The 17507-nt window shown below is 46.9% G+C and overlaps 12 protein-coding genes across 17 annotated transcripts; 5 read left to right on the top strand and 7 right to left on the bottom strand.

The window, feature by feature from the left end:
• Positions 1–642: 642 nt before the first annotated feature.
• Positions 643–4309, bottom strand: LOC136186544 (uncharacterized). Of its 4 annotated transcripts, XR_010669745.1 has the most exons (17): positions 4058–4309; positions 3822–4002; positions 3405–3766; positions 3244–3349; positions 3104–3196; positions 2966–3054; positions 2797–2917; positions 2615–2737; positions 2436–2566; positions 2306–2382; positions 2168–2248; positions 2064–2110; positions 1921–2006; positions 1424–1541; positions 1078–1370; positions 931–1004; positions 643–882 (listed from the first exon to the last, which is right to left on the bottom strand). XR_010669745.1 is itself a non-coding variant. In XM_065973923.1 (14 exons), exons 1-14 carry the CDS (start codon positions 4298–4300, stop codon positions 1458–1460), a joined length of 1824 nt encoding a protein of 607 aa, XP_065829995.1. In that variant the 5' UTR covers positions 4301–4309; the 3' UTR covers positions 1076–1457. The 4 variants fall into 4 exon arrangements, 1 of the variants encoding a protein (XP_065829995.1); XR_010669743.1 differs by having other exon boundaries at positions 1078–1541; XR_010669744.1 differs by having other exon boundaries at positions 643–1004; positions 1078–1541.
• Positions 4310–4364: 55 nt separating this feature from the next.
• LOC136185902 (BTB/POZ domain-containing protein 2-like) lies at positions 4365–5727 on the top strand. Its single transcript, XM_065973114.1, has one exon. It carries the CDS (start codon positions 4369–4371, stop codon positions 5725–5727), a length of 1359 nt encoding a protein of 452 aa, XP_065829186.1. The 5' UTR covers positions 4365–4368.
• A 90-nt stretch (positions 5728–5817) lies between these two features.
• Positions 5818–6452, top strand: LOC136186368 (cysteine-rich DPF motif domain-containing protein 1-like). Its single transcript, XM_065973681.1, has 4 exons — positions 5818–5915; positions 5969–6077; positions 6138–6221; positions 6272–6452. The coding sequence occupies exons 1-4, from the start codon at positions 5818–5820 to the stop codon at positions 6314–6316; spliced, it is 336 nt and encodes a 111-aa protein (XP_065829753.1). The 3' UTR covers positions 6317–6452.
• On the bottom strand, positions 6335–7263 carry LOC136186367 (uncharacterized). The gene is made up of 6 exons (XM_065973680.1): positions 7140–7263; positions 6993–7089; positions 6891–6943; positions 6738–6836; positions 6613–6683; positions 6335–6555 (listed from the first exon to the last, which is right to left on the bottom strand). The coding sequence occupies exons 1-6, from the start codon at positions 7209–7211 to the stop codon at positions 6399–6401; spliced, it is 549 nt and encodes a 182-aa protein (XP_065829752.1). The 5' UTR covers positions 7212–7263; the 3' UTR covers positions 6335–6398.
• A 12-nt stretch (positions 7264–7275) lies between these two features.
• On the top strand, positions 7276–8008 carry LOC136186369 (uncharacterized). Its single transcript, XM_065973682.1, has 5 exons — positions 7276–7436; positions 7492–7559; positions 7615–7648; positions 7698–7742; positions 7802–8008. Exons 1-5 carry the CDS (start codon positions 7348–7350, stop codon positions 7890–7892), a joined length of 327 nt encoding a protein of 108 aa, XP_065829754.1. The 5' UTR covers positions 7276–7347; the 3' UTR covers positions 7893–8008.
• LOC136186363 (cell cycle control protein 50B-like) lies at positions 7772–9433 on the bottom strand. Its single transcript, XM_065973675.1, has 5 exons — positions 9353–9433; positions 9170–9303; positions 8397–9111; positions 8146–8311; positions 7772–8068 (listed from the first exon to the last, which is right to left on the bottom strand). The coding sequence occupies exons 1-5, from the start codon at positions 9411–9413 to the stop codon at positions 8023–8025; spliced, it is 1122 nt and encodes a 373-aa protein (XP_065829747.1). The 5' UTR covers positions 9414–9433; the 3' UTR covers positions 7772–8022.
• On the bottom strand, positions 9429–11713 carry LOC136186362 (protein SHQ1 homolog). 3 transcript variants are annotated; one of them, XM_065973672.1, is made up of 15 exons: positions 11489–11713; positions 11367–11434; positions 11248–11312; positions 11071–11199; positions 10899–11014; positions 10738–10821; positions 10568–10677; positions 10455–10522; positions 10348–10404; positions 10166–10266; positions 10067–10120; positions 9898–10021; positions 9718–9838; positions 9629–9668; positions 9429–9576 (listed from the first exon to the last, which is right to left on the bottom strand). In XM_065973672.1, exons 1-15 carry the CDS (start codon positions 11690–11692, stop codon positions 9478–9480), a joined length of 1440 nt encoding a protein of 479 aa, XP_065829744.1. In that variant the 5' UTR covers positions 11693–11713; the 3' UTR covers positions 9429–9477. The 3 variants fall into 3 exon arrangements, with proteins under 3 accessions (XP_065829744.1, XP_065829745.1, XP_065829746.1); XM_065973673.1 differs by having other exon boundaries at positions 10348–10401; XM_065973674.1 differs by having other exon boundaries at positions 10348–10398.
• LOC136185901 (uncharacterized) lies at positions 11691–12976 on the top strand. Its single transcript, XM_065973113.1, has 6 exons — positions 11691–11902; positions 12082–12190; positions 12245–12364; positions 12418–12551; positions 12667–12811; positions 12869–12976. The coding sequence occupies exons 1-6, from the start codon at positions 11691–11693 to the stop codon at positions 12974–12976; spliced, it is 828 nt and encodes a 275-aa protein (XP_065829185.1).
• On the bottom strand, positions 12887–13919 carry LOC136186366 (3-oxoacyl-[acyl-carrier-protein] reductase-like). Its single transcript, XM_065973679.1, has 2 exons — positions 13126–13919; positions 12887–13074 (listed from the first exon to the last, which is right to left on the bottom strand). Exons 1-2 carry the CDS (start codon positions 13828–13830, stop codon positions 13036–13038), a joined length of 744 nt encoding a protein of 247 aa, XP_065829751.1. The 5' UTR covers positions 13831–13919; the 3' UTR covers positions 12887–13035.
• On the top strand, positions 13805–14797 carry LOC136186365 (uncharacterized). Its single transcript, XM_065973677.1, has 3 exons — positions 13805–14156; positions 14209–14355; positions 14413–14797. The coding sequence occupies exons 1-3, from the start codon at positions 13834–13836 to the stop codon at positions 14714–14716; spliced, it is 774 nt and encodes a 257-aa protein (XP_065829749.1). The 5' UTR covers positions 13805–13833; the 3' UTR covers positions 14717–14797.
• Positions 14705–16431, bottom strand: LOC136186364 (serine/threonine-protein phosphatase 4 regulatory subunit 2-A-like). The gene is made up of 7 exons (XM_065973676.1): positions 16362–16431; positions 16215–16299; positions 16115–16163; positions 15947–16059; positions 15794–15887; positions 15478–15518; positions 14705–15418 (listed from the first exon to the last, which is right to left on the bottom strand). Exons 1-7 carry the CDS (start codon positions 16390–16392, stop codon positions 14932–14934), a joined length of 900 nt encoding a protein of 299 aa, XP_065829748.1. The 5' UTR covers positions 16393–16431; the 3' UTR covers positions 14705–14931.
• Positions 16432–16528: 97 nt separating this feature from the next.
• Positions 16529–17470, bottom strand: LOC136185900 (solute carrier family 35 member D2-like protein). Its single transcript, XM_065973112.1, has one exon. The coding sequence runs from the start codon at positions 17468–17470 to the stop codon at positions 16529–16531; it is 942 nt and encodes a 313-aa protein (XP_065829184.1).
• Positions 17471–17507: the final 37 nt, after the last annotated feature.

Genomic DNA, 17507 nt, shown 5'->3' with positions numbered 1-17507 from the left:
AGATAAAAGTTCGTAGGTCGCCAGCAGTCATTGCCCCTTCGACGTAACTTCTATTGCAATAGCCGAGATATTCGGCGAGATAGGAGACCGGGCCCAGACTGCGATGGTAGAATACCTCGTTCGATGGCATTGAATTCAGGTGACGAACTATCTCAGATAGCAAAGAGTTGACTTCGCTGAGAGACCACGCGGAATCTTTGTCCTTGTCAGCGATGCGCGCTTGCCTCTGAAAATCCGCGTAAGCCACGCCGTGCAGACTTTCGACGACGGGCCACAAGTGATGGATGAGATCGTCGAGAGTTACGGTGGCAAGGCGTGTTGTATTGGCGCCGTCGCTGTCGAATAAACGGTGCACCGCTTCCCTCAAGTAACTGTACGACGACGTGAAGATGAGGGGCGTCTTCACGACGAAGCGACGACCGCCGAATTCGACTAAGTCGACTTGCTTACGTTGGCTTCCTTTGCTGTTCTGAAGCAATTCGACGCGTCTGAACGAACCGTCGCGAAAGAGTCGACATATGTCGTCTGATTCGGTCGAACTCGAAGGCCGAATTTGCTCGGCGCGTCGCGTGGCGAAGTGACATCCTAAGAAGAAGACGACAACGGAGAGTGCGATAATCACCGCACGGGCAACGAATTTCATTAGACGAAGGGCGACTGGGCGACTCCACCTCTTTTAGATATCCCGTAAGTTTTTAGGAGAATTTCTCCAAGACGTGAAGTGCCAGAGTTCATGAGACTCATTGTTGGGGGTAAGCGCTTCCTTCTGAAGGCGTCTTCGAAATGCTGACAGATGGGTTTCAGTATTTTGCGTGATCGTGCTCGTCACAGCGTGTTTCGTTTTCGCTATTCAGTTTTCATTGCGCGTGAAGCATCCCGTACCTACAAAAAATTCGGCTTTATTACTCCCGCGGCCTCACGCGACTGCACTTCGGTTCAAGGAACGACAACGCTTCGTCGAAAGGGCGTGCAGCCGACTTGCCGAATCTCGTCCTCCGCTGACTCTAAGAGACAGACTGAAGCTCTACTCTCGACTCATTGTCGACGATAAGCACCGACTCATCTATTGCAGCGTACCGAAAGCGGGCTGTTCGTCGTGGAAAAAAGTCATTCAGGTGTTGACAGGTAAAGCTTCGAGCGTCGAGAGCGTGTCCCGCCATCAGACTCACGATCACGACTATTTCACCTTTCTGCGTCCGAATTCAGTGGCGCAGATGCGCGAAATACAGGCGAAGTTGATTCACTACAAAAAAGTTATGGTGCACAGGGAACCTCTTGAGAGACTCATCTCAGCCTATGCCAGTAAATTCGTCAAAGGCGATCCGTGGTTTCTGAAGAATATAGGCAGTGCTATATTGCGTCATCGAGGCCTTAGCGAAGAAGAGGCGAAATCTGGTCGAGGAGTGCGGTTCGACGAGTTTACCTCTTTTGTTGCGAGGTATTTGACACGTCCAAGCCTAGCCAATCCTCACTGGCAGCCTATGGCCAATCTTTGTCAGCCGTGTTTGATTCGCTACAATTTCTACTCCAAACTCGACACCCTAGATGAAGATGCAAAGTACATTTTGACTGCTATCGGTGCACCAAAAGATCTCGTTTTGCCTCACGCAAATCCGTCGGCAGAAAAGCCAAATTTTAAACAGAGTTATACGAATATGTCTACCGCAGTACTTAGCAAACTGTTAGAGTTATATGAAGCAGATTACGCTCTGTTTAATTATACAGTGCCAAATATAGACACTTCTAATTAAAAGTTGAATATAGGAGGATATCACACATTACAAGGCTCATTTAACTCATAGTTCTACTGGAGACCCTGACTGGAGACGGTACTATATATACAGTACGCTATTAGTCTGTCGCGTCCGTCTCGGCGATTTTAGTGAAGCTCAACTCGTTCTCTTCATCTTGCGAGCTTACCTTGCGAGCAGACTGCTTGGCAGTCAGTATACTTTTCAGATTCTTCAGAACCTTGCTAGGATTCTTCCTCACCCAACTTTCGACTTCTACGCCCATTCAATGTGAATGTTTTCCTCCCAAAGAATGTATGTGGTCAAACGTACCTCTGAGAACAAATCCAGTATCAGTTATAGTCTTCTTCTGGTGTCTCCTTTGATACAAAGCAAGTCACAACCCAAAGCTAGGTCAAGGAACTTCATTATCGCACCAGATGTAATACAAGTGATAGAGAGTAGCCGTGTAGAATTCGTTAACGACGCCCAGAACCTCTTGACGTCGATTGCATTCTCTATAAATCAACTGTAAGAAGACCCCCGGCTTGTCATTTGCCTCTGCGTTTGCCTGCCTTGTGAGAACACCCTGTCTAAGGCACTGCAGAGCGATTCTCGTCACGTTGATCGACAGAGCGCAGAAAGGAAAGTTCTAAGATGGAGAAAAAGATTTGTCAAAAAATCAAGCGTCGTCGCATTGCCTACCTGAACTTTGTCCTGAGACAATTGGAATATTTCCAACGCCAGTCTCAGCCTCTGCTCGTCCATCACGAGATAAATTAAATGAACTAGGCCCAGAAATCCGGTTCCTCTTAGATCAGTAGCAGGATCGGCTCCTTGAAAACTTCGTCTTTGAAAAACAATGCAAAATTGGGAGATCTTACCTTGGAACCCTATGACTTGCCAGTGACTTCCAAATCGAGCACAATCAAGACTTGTACCCATCAACTTTCTATAGATCGTCTGAAGCACGCGAATGTGAAGCATCTGACTATTATTAAATCCATCTATAACGTCAACGTAAGAACGACTTGCTACACAGCTCGCCAAATATCAATATCCTTACAGAGACCCATTGAGAAAACGAGATTTCGTTCCCGGTGCAGTGACTTTAAAAGTTTAGGAGCAAATAGAACGTGAGTGATGGCCGATACACCACTTCGCCGTTGAACAGGTATTATACTCGCCTTTTGGGCACAGAATCAAGAAAAGTAGCGTAGTCTTTTTTTCCTTACCGCCTGCTGGCTGAGGTCCACCGTTTGAAAATAATTCAATAGTTCAGAATAGGTGACCAGTCTCGTCTTCTGAACGGGATTCACAGAACCTGCGAAATGTATAAAATACACGTGAAGCGTGGCATTTTCGCACAATACCTGTCTCGCTTGGTTGAATGGTTTCGACAGCCGACCATTCAGCCTGCGCTTCAAGTAGCTGGGCTCTGGGAGATTCTTCATCATATTGAACGGCTATAAGAAAATATTTTCCTAGCAATACGAATAGATTACGAACCCACCGCTAAGCGCGTGTGATTTTATGGACTTAAACGCCTCTTCCATATCCTTATCGACCACCACTTTGGCGTGAAACATGTCCAAGGGATGACAGAAAGTTCGAACGTTCTATCCGAGAAAAGAATTCTAGACTAAACGCAGGCCAACGTCTCTCTCTCTTTACCCGCACAAAAACAAAGTGCAACTTCATGCCCACGTTCTCCCTCTGATCCATCCAATGCCGAGCGCCGTCCATATCGAGCACCATGACAACGCACGGACTATTGACTCTTCTCGCCTCGAGAAGAGCCCGCTCCGTCGTTCCATACCGATTCTCTATGACCTCGGTCTCTATCCCGTCGAGACTCTCGATCGACGCCGCTTTTTGATATCGATTCAGCCCGCGAGTGTTTTCGGGACGATTTTGCTTTACGTGAGCGTGCTCGACGAACTCGTTCTTATTGACCAACTCGTCGAATTCGCGATTCGATACGAAGTAGTAATCCTTCCCGTCGATTTCGTCGACTAAACGTCGTCTAGTCGTATCTAAGAGACCTTATTCTAGTACGAAATTCTCTTCTTTTTGTATCTCGTCTTTTACGGGTGATGACTTTTGTAAAGACGGCCGGTATTTCGGCGACGAGTCGTCGTACGAGTCGACTCTTGCATCCGCCCGGTGGACCGTAGACGAGAAGCGCCTGTCCCGCTAAACTATGCCGTACTGCGTCCGATCTCAGGCTGATGGACGAGCTCGACGCCTGACTAACTCGAGCGGTCGACGACTAGACAGACAGCGAAGTGTGCCGATTTGTTTTTCCGAATAACGACGCTATTTACGCTTTCTCGTCGATCTTTAGCTAATGGTATTGAAGGAAGTTGTCGCGATGATCTTCGCCGTGTGCTTTCTATCGTTTCTGGGAGCTTGTCCGCTTCGTGCGGCGAGGAATTTGCTGATTCGGGGCCCGGTTCGAAGTCGAAGTCATCTTTGTCTTGTTCTTTAGGATTGTCAGTTAGTGATGCGTATGCTCTAGCTGCGTCGGCTTCGAATACGTCGATTTCGGCTTTGTTTTCGTCCGCCATGGTCCGGCAGCGGCTAACGCGCGCAACAGGGGCGTAACCTACAGTAGCTCAGTAGTGCCAGTAGTGCTATGAATCGACCTCGGCCTTCTCCTCGAACTAGTAGTAGTACTCTGAAGAGTCCGGGTGTGACACTAGCCGCCAAGGATACGATTTCCGAAATCTGGAAAAAGTTGGCTGAGACGAAAGAATTTCACGACATTACTTTTGTTGTGGGGGAGTCCCGAAAAGAATTCAAGGCACACCGTGTCGTCATGGCTACTCAGAGTGATGTGATGGCTAGAATACTTTATGAACAGGAAAGTCAACGTGCCATCATACCTTTGCCAAATACAGATCCCGCCTCTTTCTCGTCGTTCCTTGATTTTCTGTACACCGGAACGGCCATCGTTGATCCCGCATTGATGCCGATGATGGCTACGCTAGCTGATTACTATAATGTATCTACTTTGAGGGATCAGTGCTTTGCATGGCTTCAAAACAATTTATCTGTCAACAACGTCTGCTCTATGCTTGAATTTGCAGCACAGCACATGATGGACGACCTTCACAAAGCATGCATGGAGATGATTCATAAGCAGACGCTCAAAGTCATTCATTCAAGAGCATTTGTTGAGCTAAGTCGAAAGCAAGTCTTGACTATCTTGCAAACTGATGGACTTAGTGCTCGCCAAATTGACTTGTTTAATGCTGTTCAATCTTGGCTCCACTTTGCTGAAGATCGCACAACTGATCAGAAATTGGTTACTGAGTTGTTGCAGTGCATTCAGTTACCACTGATGACAACACAGGAGTTGCTTGGCCCTGTGCAAGACAGTGGACTCTATTCTGAAGCAGCTCTCCTTCAGGCGTTGACTGTCCTCCACTTGCGCCCAGGGCCCTTGCGCCCAACTAGTTGTCAACCACCAGTCTGTCAACCGCATTTGACAGAAGAAGTTTACAATGAAGCTGAACATCAGCTGACGGAAGATGCAGAAAGTTCTCTGATGCACTTTAATAATGCAGCAGGATATAGGCTATCTGAAGATAAAACGGTTGCTTGTACTACACACGGAGGTGGTGAATACGCAATTACATCTAAAACTACAACCAAGAAGAGAATAAATTTGTGGGTTGACACAGAAGATGCTGGTTCGATGTCTTTGGTAAAGATCTACGTTAGAGAATGCCATTATGGCATCACCATGTCCAGAAGGGTGATACAATCATTAGGACGCTACATTGGTCAGCAAGATGGCAGCTGCAAAGAAAAGAGAGCCTGCTCATGGCTAACCGTTTCTTTTCAAATACTCAACATGGGTGCCAATAAGCAACTTGAAGTTCTTCTTAACCATGAGCCTTTCTGCCGTTTTAAGTGTGACTGGTCTTCATACTCTCTGTCTGTCTCAACTAGCAATGCTGGAAGAAAAATTCTTTTTCATTTTTTCTGAACTATTAATTAGGGCCGTCCTTGCAGTTCTTCCTCGTCTCTGCCGTTTTTTGCATGTACTGTACAGTATTTATAGTTCTAACGCGCGCTAATGTCTCGCTTGCGAAACGTTTTTCGGTGTTCTCGATGCGGCTTAGCAGTTCATTTTGACTACTTCGGACAAAAACCTCCGTTTAATAAAGCAATAGTGTACGGAAGGGCAGCCTAAGTCTCTCAAAATGCTTTTGCTTGACACGCAGCAGTCTTCTAGAAGAAGCGTACATTCTAAAAGACCCGTTCGCTCCAGACGATCAGCATTTGACACTAGGAGGTCATTGTTCTCTATGCAAAGACCCAGTCTGCGTGGGACAGGTGCGAAACGAGCGTTTCATTCCGCACGAGTACAACTAAACCTTGCTCTACTGTACTTAGCTTTGTAGCCTGTTCTACACCAAGCGTTTCTGCCTTTCCTGCGTGAAGGCAAGAATCGACGAATTTCCAGACGAAATTAAGAAAGTAAGTGAATAATTTTAAATGAGCCGCCATACTAAAACATTGTTATCCAGGAGGTAGAAGGCAAAGACATTGATGCCATACAGAAATTCGACTGACTCTTTAGAGTGATCGCATTTGACTTGTAGCATTATTTATTAAATTTCTAATGCGCGCAGACTAACCTCCTCTTGGATGTGACTAGCCTTTCTGTTCATTTCGAACCTTTTTAGCGCATTCTACAAAGGCCTTGGTAGCTTCTGAACAATGAAGTGGCTGTCTTGAATGATTAACGTAGCAGGCCAGGAGAGCATCTCTAAGATCATTGCACGCATTACTTCCAGTCTTCAGTGACAGACTATTCCAACACAAAATTATTACCTATTTAATCTACTTATTCCTGAGGTCGACTTACTTTAGCCTATTGCGTATGGATTCTACAGCGTTGTCTGCATCCTCTATCGCTCGATTCTTTTGCGATTCCAGCTGACACATGCATCATCATTGGTCCTTGTCTTTTGTTTTGACTTCAGACTGTACCTTCTCGTCTATCTGTTTTAAATGGTTACTCCACTCCTCCTCTTTCTTTTTCATTTCCTCATTTCTTTCTGCCTCGTTCTGCTTCCACAGTTGATACCACTACAAAAAGTACACTTCCACACAAATAAAGAGCAAAAAAACCACTCGCTCTACCTCAAGAGACTGGCGGTCGTCACCACGAAAAGCCCTACTTCTCTCTTCATTTCCTAAGAATGATGATTATGGACTGCAGCAATGCGGCAAAATTTCGTGTACTATCATCATAACGTGGTACAGTCGTCTTCTTTGCGACAGAATCTTCTGGTCTGGCTTTTCTCGGCTCAGCCAATTGCTTCAGAACCGACTCGGTTACCTAGAAGCGGTGCGCGTGACACGAAGATTCGTCGCTTCCGAGAAACGCACCGCGATGACGTTTGGGTCATCTTCGATCCGTGCGACAGTGACTTTTCGTGGGCTCGACGAGCTTACTCCCATGTTATCGAACTGTTCGTTCGACGAAGCAAAGCGCAGCAATGTGGGCGTGGGCGTATCCTTCCCGTATGTGACGAAATAAACGCACGCTAAGAATCGTCGAAATTTCGTGACTTTTCGTGTGACGGACGGCTCTGCGATGGGTCAATGTGCGAGCTACGTTATCTGTCCGGCATTTCGGAAAGGGGGACAGAATCGCTACACGGAATTCGTCCCAAACAAGAACTGGTATGATGGCGACTGTCGAAAGCGCGTTCTCACTCGCCGATCAATTGATCCTTAGGCGATACACGGACGAACAACTGCTCAGCGAACTCCAAGGAAACAACTCGGGCGAAAACGAAGAAGAAAGTCGGCCGTAGAACCTTGATATCTGACGCGCGCACTAAACACGTTCTTTTCTCAGTGCACGGCGAAGAAGCAAGCGGCGATAATCCAGAGTAAAGATTCTATTACCCTAAAAAGTCAATTCCTAGAGCGATATTTTAGGAGCTCGGGTCTACTGCAACAGCAGACAAGAGAATCAGTTGAAAGGTGGGGGACTCTTATTATATCTCACGAGATCACTAATGAATTATTTATTTAAAATGTAGCATCGACAATATAATCGAGGTTCAGGGAGACGAGGAAGAGGTTCAAGTCCCCGAGGAAGATTTGAACGAACGGATTGAAGTGCCTGTCTAAAATAGAGCAGTTTGACGGGGGATGGGGTAATTTTATACAAAAAGAAACGGGACCATATTCTTTTGTACATACCGCACACACACAATCGTGTTACATAAAAGAACTACAGTACGTCACTTGCCTGTGCTTTTTACTGCTTGAATTCTCTGACGCGCTTCCAGTTCTTCTTGTCTCGCCTTAGTAGAAAAATTGCGTTATGGTCCAATACCCCCCCCCCCCCCCCCCCCCCCCCCGATGGTTTCCAGTCGCTTACTTTGGTTCCACGAAATAGTAAATCAAAAAGAACGTAATTGCAAACAAAAGCAAAAGTCCTCCGACAACCAGATAGATGATAGGCACGAAAAAACGTCTTCCACCAATCGATGAAGTCGTGGAGAACACCAACGACTTTGTACCGTCGAATACAGTGACAGGAAAATCTAGAAGAGACAGGCAGAAAAAAATATGACGTACTGAGCGAATAGAGTAGAAAGAAGCTCAAAAGGAAACTCCCTTGATACTCACTGTAATTTATTTTCACTGTGTACGGTACTCCAGCTTGCAGGCCGCCTTCGATTTTTGCATAGAGCTTTCGAAATCGCGGAAAGGCGGCCGTTCTCATCCACACGATAAGGTCCTCATTGATGAAGCCTGTATTGCTGACATCATTGGATAGGCCCCACACGGGTACGGGCCAGCTGGGCGGTGGTAACGTAACGTTGACAAAATGTTTTTTCAGCTCTTCAATTGTCGACGACGGTTCAGGATTCTTAAACTTGCCCTTATAATCGCTCGGCCAAGCAATGCCAGTCCGAGTCCAACTGACGTCACTGCCATCGCTCAACGCGATATTGAAGGAATCGTTAAAAAGGCTATTAGCTATCATGCCACACGGCGCATAGGGAAGGAGACCGTCTCCAACGTCACCATCTTCAAACGGATCGCAATTTCCATTGGTTACAGTTGGATCGCCCATCAACTGATCGTCATCGCGCGACTTGACGTAGCGACGATGATTCTGAAAGAATTCGGTCAGGAAGTAATAGACGTAGACGGGACCGGTGAAATTTTCCTGGAGGACGAACGTGCGATTGCACTGGCACGCGTCGCGTCGTAAATGAAGACGATCAGACGACGACGTATTTAGAAGATAATCGGCGCACGTTGACTGATTGATTGACGATTCCGACCGGTTATTTGTAGTCGCGCACCGAGTGTAGTCCAATTCGTACTCTTTCACCTAGAGAGAGAGAGAAAGAAATCGTTTGTCTCGAAGCTTCGTTTGATGTGGCACTCACGTCTCTGACTATTCCTAAGAGAAATCCGCCAACTATTACAAAGACGATGCCTGCGATGGTGAAGAGAACGCCAAGCACGGCCCCCGACCAGATCGGTTTGCAGGCGGACATCTTTTGCTGCCTCCACAGTGCCTCTGCTCGCACGCGCGTCAGCGTACGCGTTGCACAATTGATGACCGGTACCTGATGGCTTGCGAGACTTTGGTTTGTCTTCCGTCTTCGACGACGCTTCGACTTTCTCCATGTCCTGTGGCTAGATCCCGGATAATCGACGACACGCGTTTTAAAAAATTAATCGAATTATCAATTCATCCATTAATTTCTGTCGAGTTAGATTTTATAGCTTCGTGTGCAACGCTCTCTAGTTCTTCTAAATCTAAGTCCAAGTCCGCCCGAGATATGCTGATCTGAAAATAATGAGTCTAAGAAGAAGCACATCTCTTTTTGTTACTTTCCAACCTTTGCCAGTTTCTCTGAAATCTTCTGAAACTTTTTCCTACTACAAAACCAGATGTTTCCTGCAGTTTTGCTTGCCTCTTCTTTCTTACCTAGCCGTTTGTGCCCAAATGCAATAATCAGTCAGATAAAGCTCATTCAGAAGTTGTCTCGATTCGGCCCTCTCCACCATAAAATGGAGTTCAAGTAAGCACTTGACAATTTGGGGTCGACCTGTACCAGCAATTATTCAACTTGAGGCCAAGACCAACGGTGTTTTTAAATCAAAGTACCTGCATCAAACGTTCTTTTCAGGTCCTCCAAAATCCGCAGCGTCAAGCCAAAGTGACGATGTAAAGGATAGATAAGAGATCGTCTACAGCAAGCGACTGACGTTTCGCGAAGCGACGCACAATTCTACCAACGCAAATAATAAAATCCGCAATGAATACAAAAACGTACATGTAGCCAAGACAACAGAGGACTTAATTTTGCCACAGTCCAAGACGATTCGACCTATCAGCAATTTTGACCAATATATAATATTGATTCTTTCCTGACCGTGTTTTCTCCTTCAGTGATGCGATGATTGTAGCAGTAGGCAAAGAGAATGTCGACCAGACCCAAATAGACAGCTCTCTCTTCTTCCTTATCTAATAAATGTGAGAAACCACATGAAGAGTCAAGAAAACTGAAGAGAGAGAGAGAGAGGCACGGTCAATAATTTCCTAAATTTAGGATATATTCTCTGCGAGGCAATCGTCTCATCTTTTCCTTTTCCTCGTCAGTGAAGTCTACTACTAAACACATTGCTACACTTAATTAATTAAACACATTTTTGTTTCAGAACCTAATTTGCAAATTTTTGGCTTGTAAGCAAGGATATTTTGAATGTCAGCGTTCTCGAATAGATCATACCTATAAAGAGATATGAAGACACTGCTCCCCAGATATAGTCCTTACAAATAGCGATCTGGATCAAAGGCCTTGTTCTCAGCATCTATCCGAAGTTGTCGTCGAGCGCTTGCGGGGGTTTGATCCGGATTAGGCAAGTCTAAAAACTCTTGGTAGTCCTACAGACACGCATACTTGTTTAGAAGGTAAGCCTACTACTGTACATAGCAAAAACATACATCACAGCTTGAGAATAGACACTTCAAGCGATTGGCAAATCCGTATTGAGGTCTGGATAAGGAAACCTCTTGACCGTCGTCAATCTTATATACACAGAAAGAGAGAGAGAGAGCAAACGATAGAGAAAAGAGGAGACGCTCAGAACAATGAAAATGCGTACTTTTGGCAATGCTTGATCAACAAACCAATCCAATTCAAAATCGTCATCATCATCATCGTCATCGTCATCTCCTCTGCCGACCTGGGCAATTGCGCCTGCAGCACTTTCCTGAGAGTCTTTTGAACGAATCAATCAATCAATTACTGTCTATCCCCTACAAGACACGTTGCACCTGGAAGAATTTCTATAGATGGTCTAGTGACTTTCTTTTTCGACTTGGGTGCCATCAGAGCTGTGAGCATGTCCAGCCCATCAAAGTGCTGTCCAGGGCTGACTTTTGGTAAATACACCAAAATGTGACCTGCAGCGGAAAAAATCGTCAAGCGAATATCATTTTCTGCTTGTAGACCTTTATCGACGTCGTATTGCGCCTTCTCTCGGCCGTCCTCGACAATTTCGCCTGGAAAATTCAGCCTGAAATATTCGTTTAGATATTTTTGACCTGAGCATCGTGACCTTTGTTAGTACCGTAGATAATAGGGCTTCATGTAGAAGAGAAACACCGTTTCTTCTATGTGAAATTCCACATCGGATATCTACGCAATCCGTACGGACGAATCTAGGTCACAATGGATGAGGCGTACTGTTACCTTAGCATAAGGAACGATCAGCTTCACGATGACAAACTCGTCTGTCTGGCTCAAGTCGAAAGCGGGAGTCAGCATAATGGAGAATTCACCGGAGAACACACGTACGATGGGAACTTCAACCAAATAGGCTCCCGTATAGTCTACTATGGAAGCTTTTAGCTGGACATCGAAGGAAATTGCATCGTGGCTGCGAGGCTTGGGCATGGAAATGTACGTCTCCTTGTTTCAACAACACGCTGTGACGAGTGGCGAAGTGCTGCTCGAGCTCACCGAGACGCATCTGCGAGAGATGGGCGTCACGACGATAGGACATCGACTTCTTCTGACTAAACGAATACGCGATATGAAAGGCACAGGAAGCGCAAGCGTTTCTCTCGACGGAAGAATGAACAGCATAGGCGAACTTTTTCAAAGGTTTGTAACACCTTAAACTGACCACGCCCTTCGCTCACAGCAAAAAAACTGACGTCACGTGTGTCCGGCAGGCTTCAAGAAGAAAAATGGAAAAGACACTTTGCCTCCTTTCCGCGACGAATTTTCATCATGCGCCACGGGTAACTATTAGAGCCAATTTACTAAGTCTAATAAAATAGCGTTGTTGTACTGTACAGCGAGTCAGTAGGAAACGTTGACAAACGACTGTATAGAACGATGCCAGACAGTCGCATGTATTTGACAGAGAGAGGTGTTGAGCAGGCTCGAGTAAGTCTAAAGAAACGTCTTGCTTTTAAACGCAGCGTTGTGTGTCGGTTTCAGAGAGCTGGCCAACGAATTAAGGATATTATTGCTAATGAGAGCATCGCCTGTTACATATCTCCTTTTACCCGATCGAAGCAGACGTTTGATGCAGTCAAGTTGGCTTTCAGGAATGATCAAGTACACGCAAAAACGATTCTGGATCTATAGATACATTAGTCGTTTTTTTTCAGGTTACTTGGACAGAAGAGCCGCGCATTCGCGAGCAAGAATGGGGAAATTTTCAAGATCCGGAAAAAGTCGAGGAAGTGATGGAAGAACGAAGAAAAATTGGTTCCTTCTATTTTCGTTTTCCAACGGGAGAAAGGTCAGTCAAAGTCCTATCAAGCGGCTTTCCTTTTAAAATAAAATTGAGGGAGTCTGTAGACTCTGTACACCTGACATCCTCCTCACCTACGTGGTATTGATGCAAATCTCTTTAGTGGAGCTGATGTGTATGACAGAGTTTCTTCCTTCCTTGAAACGCTGTACCGAGACATGAAGAAGGGACGATGCAAACAGAACATACTGCTTGTCACTCACGGGCTCACCAGCCGTCTCTTTCTCATGCGTTACTTCCATTGGGAGGTTAGATTGAAAGATGTGTACTTGTTTTTCAATTCGGAAATCTTTTCCTCTCTAAAGGTGGAGCGATTTCACCGGCTTTGGAATCTGGAAAACGGCGAATTCGTTGTACTTGAATTGCAGCCGGAAGGCGGCTATATTTTGACAACCGAACTCAAAAGCGAATAGAAAAAAAAACGCAAGAAAATAGGATGATAATTCAATCGATGAAAACTGCTGTCGTTATGCTACAATGTGCAGCTTAGACCGCCATCAACAACAAAAACCTTGGAACTCGATTAGAAAATAAAATAGGAGACCTTTTCTTTCCAACTCACCTGACCGCTAATACCGTCAGCCGTGGCGGCAAAATAAACAGCAGACGCAATCTCATCCGAATTACCAAATCTCCCCAAAGGAATCCCCTTCCGAATTTTTTCCTCGTCAAGCCCCACGGTCATATCGGTACGAACGAATCCGGGAGCGACCAAATTGACTCGAATTCCTCTCGCGGCGACCTCCTTCGCCAACGACCGATTGAAACCAACCAAACCGGCTTTGGAGGCACTATAGCCGCATTGGCCCTCATTCCCGATCAATCCGACGACGGATCCCACGTTGACGATCGATCCTCGACGCTGTTTTAGCATGAACGGTAAAAAGGCCTTGCACGCGGCCATCGAACCGATTAGATTCACGTCGAATAGGCGTCGAACGTCGTCGAATTTCGTTCGCACGAAAAGGGAATCGCGATTGATGCCCGCCGAGTTCACGACGACGTCGACGGCGCCGAAAAGGTCGATCGTTCGTCGCGCCGTCGACGCGATCGCTCGTTCGTCGGCGACGTCGCACGCCACATTCACGACGGCGGCGTCGTTTTCGAGCTCCTTGTCGGGATTTCGGCTTGCTGCGACGACGCGATAGCCTTCGGCTACCATGCGATTGCACACGGCTCGGCCGATTCCTCTCGAACCGCCGAAGACGACGCAGACTTTGCTGCTACTCATCGCGCAATTACCCGTTTGGATATCCCGGAAGTGCATGACATGGGTAGTTCTTTCGCCAAGTTGGCCGCGATCGATTTCGCTATTCAAGGTAGCGGATTTCTGCTCGCGAACCTTTTTCAAACGGAGAAGTTCTACGATTTGACTGGCAGCTTGACATTCGTCGTCGTCGCTCTGCAATCGCTCCTATGGGCGAAGAGACGAGCGACGACGCGCCAGAAAGTGCAGACAGCTCTCGTCTGCACGTGGGCTGCTCGCCTCGGTCTTTTTCTCTTCTTTCGCGTTCTAAGAGTGGGAAAGGACAGCCGATTCGACAAGATCAAGACCAATCCGTGGAAATTCCTCGTGGCATGGACTCTTCAAGGAAAGCAATTATATTGATTTTACTAGCCCGTACGCGACAACTTTTTTTACAGGTGTGTGGGTTTTAGTGACTCTGGCACCGTCTCTTATTCTCAACAGTAAATCTAATGACACGCCCCTGCAAAACCGAGACTATTTTGGCTGGATACTCTGGACATTTGGATTCCTCTTGGAATCAATTGCAGACCATCAAAAGAACACGTGAGTAAATCCACCTTCTTCGGTCCTTCTCAGTACCATTCAACTGATCTATCTAAGGTTTAAAATGGATCCTGCCAATAAAGGAAAATGGATCAACAAAGGCTTATGGTCCATTTCCCAGCATCCCAACTACTTGGGAGAAATACTCTTATGGATTGGTCACTTGATTCCGGCTACGTCTGTTTTCGATACGCCATTCGACTACATCAGCGTCGGTTCCCCACTTTTTATTGCCTTCCTCTTGATTCGCGTCTCAGGAATCAACATGCAAGACAGGCAAGGGCTAAAGCGCTGGGGAGCCGACGCCGCCTACCAGGAGTACATACGCAGCACGGCAAAACTCATCCCATACATTTGGTGATTGTTCTTGTAAACTACAGTCTTCCTCTAGAGTGCACGATGGTAGCATTCTAAGCTAATAAAAAAATAAATACAGTTGGCATTCCGTCGGTCCCGCTACTGCGTGCTTCGAGCACGCGGTCAATCTTCTCATTTCATCATTCCTACGTTACTTACGACTCTCTACACGCACTATGTTACGATAACTATCACCACTGTGGCTCTTGATTCGCTTTCTCAGTTGGTCTCCAACGGCTTGTGCGTCTTCACGCCGTTCTCCAAGCTCAATTCGCGGCATTTCCACGTCTCCTCTAACAAAGCCGTCTCCTGATTCGACTTACTTCGTTTCTGCTCTTCGTCGCCTTGATCGACCGTCGTCGACGATACCGTCGCGTCGTCGTCTGCAAGCGAGAGAGACAGCGATTCATTGGCGACGAGATTGGGATCGTTGCCGACGTCCTCAAACAATATTTCGTGATCTGATGTCGAGTGCACTTTCGATTCCCTGTTCAAAGATGATGATGATGTCGACGACGACGACGACGACGACGACGACGACGACGGTGGGACGACAGCTCGGAGAGGAAGCGTGAGAAACGTTTCTGGCGGTATCGGAGACCGAGGAAGAGGAGGTATAGGCGAAGGACAGTCGCTGCTGCTATTGAAGTCCGACGATTGACGGCGCACTTTGGCGGGATTGGCAAGTCCATCGTCATCGCAAAACCTTTGGAATACAGACGAGGCAGGATGAGGAAAAAAGGTGCGTGCACGTCTGCTACGTACCCGTTGCAGAACGAATCGTCCGTTGTGACCACAAGAACGTTCTAAAAAAACGCGTACAGGAATTCGTAAACACTTCGAGTGGCGTGCAGGTGCGAGTGTGGTCATCAATTGCACTAGAACAGTATGTATACTAGGATCCAACCCTACGGTACTAGTGCACAGTATCTGATGTAAGAAGGAATCACTTATACAAACGCCCTCGATACTGCGTTTTTAGTTTGCCCCGAGTAGGCCCTGTTACTCTGTATGTTTTATAGCGAAAAACTTTTCTCTCAATTACATTCTTGTCCTCCAATGGGCGTGAACGAACCCTTACCTTTTCCACGCCCCTGAGAAATTTATCGCAACGGCGGTAGTGCCGTTTCGGTTCCACAATCAACTCGCAAAGTCGCTGTAGCGTAAATGGAGCGCTAAAAAGACCACTTAGTCAACAAAAAGGCCCCCCTTTGTCGAGATTTCGCCCGTTTGCCTTTCAAATCGTTCGAGCGCGTCGAAAATGCGCGAGCGCACGGCCTCGAAGGAATCGGGCGAGTCGGGCGGGTCCGTTTCGTAAGGACAGCTCGCGTAGAACTCGGCACACGCCTAGGAAAGGCGAGTACGCGACTCTCGAAAATAAAAGGAGAGTCGCGGGACTTACCGCGGCAAGCGATCGTGTTACGAGAGGTTTGAGTAGTGGCCACGAAACGCTAGAATAACGCTTCAGTTCTCTCGCGACGTCGATCGCGATCCGTTTCTACCTCGTTTCGCCCGTTCGGGCGACGTCGCCTATGAGAGCGCGAAGACGGGGAGCGATTTCCGCATCGTTTTCAGTGTTTTCGAGTTCTAGAAAAGTCGCGAGCGTTCGTTGGAGCGTATCGAGTCGACGGGATCGACGAGGGACGTACTCTTTAGCTCGTCGACGAGAGAAACGTCCATTTTTCGTGGTTCCACACACGTGTGTTGCGCACGACGACGTCATGCGATGACGTGAAGAGATAAATCGCAATACGTATACATACATATGTATTTTCTCAGAAGGCCACCATCTTCAAAAATAATACACGTTTTTCTTCTAAACTGTTATAGACACCTTCGGTTTCTGCTGGTTGTTTTCGTGCTCCTTATACTTGACATACGAATATAAAAGGCTTCCAAAAACGCTTATATTCAAGCCAGCGAAATTCGTCAGCGAGAACACGTAGTCCCCACCAAAAAACATACCAAAATAGGTTACGACAATATTCTTCAAACAGCCGACAATAGTCGTCGTCAACGCCGAATTGACGGCTGTGCAAAGAACAGTCGAATACATGAGAACAAACCCCATGAAACACGACAGTGCAAACTGAACGACAAAAAACGAACTCTTCCAGAGCGGAAAACTAATAACTCGCTCAAAATCGCCCGTACAGAAAGCAACCGCCGTCGCCGGTCCAATCATAAAGAGCGAGTTGTAGTAGAGAAGGCCGTACTTGCCCAAGTCCTTAGCATCGAGCTTCTGCTTGAGATAGACCCCGTTCGCCGCCGTGAAAAAGTCATTGAGAAGAATATAGGAATAGGCGAGCGAATCGAAGGCGAGATCGGCGGACGCGGCGACGAGAGCGCCGCCGATCATGAGAAAGACGCAGAACGTGACGGAGATCGGTGCGCGATAGTCGAGTAGGAGCCGTTCGCCGATTAGGGTCATGAGGATGGAGAAGCGACGCAGGACGGTGAACATGGGCAGGCTGAGGCGTTTCGTGCTCGCTAGGCCGAAGACGAGGTTGCCGGCGTGGAGAGCGGGAAGGGGCCACACGCGACAGACGATGTTCGACTCGAAGTCGGGAAAGGTGATCCATTTCAACGCTTTGGCGAGTCGGAGAAGGAGAATTGCGGCGATCATTTGACCGATCGCTGCGAATTGGAATGACGGGAAGCCGTTCGAAGTCAGCACGCTTTTCTGAAGAAATACGACGAATATGGAAGAGAATGCGTAGAAAAGAGCGGCTAGAACACGCTCCCCTAATGTTCCCATTTTCTCTCCTAGCGTGCGCATCAGTGACGTGACTACC

Source organism: Oscarella lobularis, chromosome 4 (assembly GCF_947507565.1).
Source record: "Oscarella lobularis chromosome 4, ooOscLobu1.1, whole genome shotgun sequence".
In the NCBI taxonomy this organism is placed as follows: Eukaryota; Metazoa; Porifera; class Homoscleromorpha; order Homosclerophorida; family Oscarellidae; genus Oscarella; species Oscarella lobularis.
The sequence above is the reverse complement of the archived record's forward strand: the minus strand, read 5'-3'. Positions and strand labels throughout refer to the sequence as shown.

Coding starts and splice junctions, on each gene's coding strand:
- LOC136186366 (XM_065973679.1), bottom strand. CDS start 13,830: ATGCACTTCCGGGATATCCAAACGGGTAATTGCGCGATGAGTAGCAGC. Junction 13,075..13,125: donor CTGACGGTATTAGCGGTCAG/GTGAGTTGGAAA, acceptor TCGAGTTCCAAG/GTTTTTGTTGTTGATGGCGG.
- LOC136186363 (XM_065973675.1), bottom strand. CDS start 9,413: ATGGAGAAAGTCGAAGCGTCGTCGAAGACGGAAGACAAACCAAAGTCT. Junction 9,112..9,169: donor TCTTAGGAATAGTCAGAGAC/GTGAGTGCCACA, acceptor CTCTCTCTCTAG/GTGAAAGAGTACGAATTGGA. Junction 8,069..8,145: donor TACTATTTCGTGGAACCAAA/GTAAGCGACTGG, acceptor TTTTCTACTAAG/GCGAGACAAGAAGAACTGGA.
- LOC136185900 (XM_065973112.1), bottom strand. CDS start 17,470: ATGGGAACATTAGGGGAGCGTGTTCTAGCCGCTCTTTTCTACGCATTC.
- LOC136185902 (XM_065973114.1), top strand. CDS start 4,369: ATGAATCGACCTCGGCCTTCTCCTCGAACTAGTAGTAGTACTCTGAAG.
- LOC136186365 (XM_065973677.1), top strand. CDS start 13,834: ATGGGTAGTTCTTTCGCCAAGTTGGCCGCGATCGATTTCGCTATTCAA. Junction 14,157..14,208: donor GTGGCATGGACTCTTCAAGG/AAAGCAATTATA, acceptor TTTTTTTACAGG/TGTGTGGGTTTTAGTGACTC. Junction 14,356..14,412: donor GCAGACCATCAAAAGAACAC/GTGAGTAAATCC, acceptor GATCTATCTAAG/GTTTAAAATGGATCCTGCCA.
- LOC136186369 (XM_065973682.1), top strand. CDS start 7,348: ATGGGTCAATGTGCGAGCTACGTTATCTGTCCGGCATTTCGGAAAGGG. Junction 7,560..7,614: donor GGGCGAAAACGAAGAAGAAA/GTCGGCCGTAGA, acceptor TTCTTTTCTCAG/TGCACGGCGAAGAAGCAAGC. Junction 7,649..7,697: donor GCAAGCGGCGATAATCCAGA/GTAAAGATTCTA, acceptor GCGATATTTTAG/GAGCTCGGGTCTACTGCAAC.
- LOC136186544 (XM_065973923.1), bottom strand. CDS start 4,300: ATGGCGGACGAAAACAAAGCCGAAATCGACGTATTCGAAGCCGACGCA. Junction 3,197..3,243: donor AAAATCACACGCGCTTAGCG/GTGGGTTCGTAA, acceptor ATTTTCTTATAG/CCGTTCAATATGATGAAGAA. Junction 1,542..1,920: donor CCAAGCAGTCTGCTCGCAAG/GTAAGCTCGCAA, acceptor ATCTTCATCTAG/GGTGTCGAGTTTGGAGTAGA.
- LOC136186362 (XM_065973672.1), bottom strand. CDS start 11,692: ATGCCCAAGCCTCGCAGCCACGATGCAATTTCCTTCGATGTCCAGCTA. Junction 10,121..10,165: donor TCACTGAAGGAGAAAACACG/GTCAGGAAAGAA, acceptor AATTGCTGATAG/GTCGAATCGTCTTGGACTGT. Junction 9,669..9,717: donor ATTTGGGCACAAACGGCTAG/GTAAGAAAGAAG, acceptor CTGGTTTTGTAG/TAGGAAAAAGTTTCAGAAGA.
- LOC136185901 (XM_065973113.1), top strand. CDS start 11,691: ATGGAAATGTACGTCTCCTTGTTTCAACAACACGCTGTGACGAGTGGC. Junction 11,903..12,081: donor ATAGGCGAACTTTTTCAAAG/GTTTGTAACACC, acceptor CTAATAAAATAG/CGTTGTTGTACTGTACAGCG. Junction 12,191..12,244: donor GAGGTGTTGAGCAGGCTCGA/GTAAGTCTAAAG, acceptor TGTCGGTTTCAG/AGAGCTGGCCAACGAATTAA.
- LOC136186364 (XM_065973676.1), bottom strand. CDS start 16,392: ATGGACGTTTCTCTCGTCGACGAGCTAAAGA. Junction 16,164..16,214: donor GCCCGAACGGGCGAAACGAG/GTAGAAACGGAT, acceptor GCGTTATTCTAG/CGTTTCGTGGCCACTACTCA. Junction 16,060..16,114: donor TAACACGATCGCTTGCCGCG/GTAAGTCCCGCG, acceptor CGCCTTTCCTAG/GCGTGTGCCGAGTTCTACGC.
- LOC136186367 (XM_065973680.1), bottom strand. CDS start 7,211: ATGGGAGTAAGCTCGTCGAGCCCACGAAAAGTCACTGTCGCACGGATC. Junction 6,837..6,890: donor ACGACCGCCAGTCTCTTGAG/GTAGAGCGAGTG, acceptor TACTTTTTGTAG/TGGTATCAACTGTGGAAGCA. Junction 6,556..6,612: donor TCCATACGCAATAGGCTAAA/GTAAGTCGACCT, acceptor GTGTTGGAATAG/TCTGTCACTGAAGACTGGAA.
- LOC136186368 (XM_065973681.1), top strand. CDS start 5,818: ATGTCTCGCTTGCGAAACGTTTTTCGGTGTTCTCGATGCGGCTTAGCA. Junction 5,916..5,968: donor CCGTTTAATAAAGCAATAGT/GTACGGAAGGGC, acceptor GACACGCAGCAG/TCTTCTAGAAGAAGCGTACA. Junction 6,222..6,271: donor TTCCAGACGAAATTAAGAAA/GTAAGTGAATAA, acceptor ATTGTTATCCAG/GAGGTAGAAGGCAAAGACAT.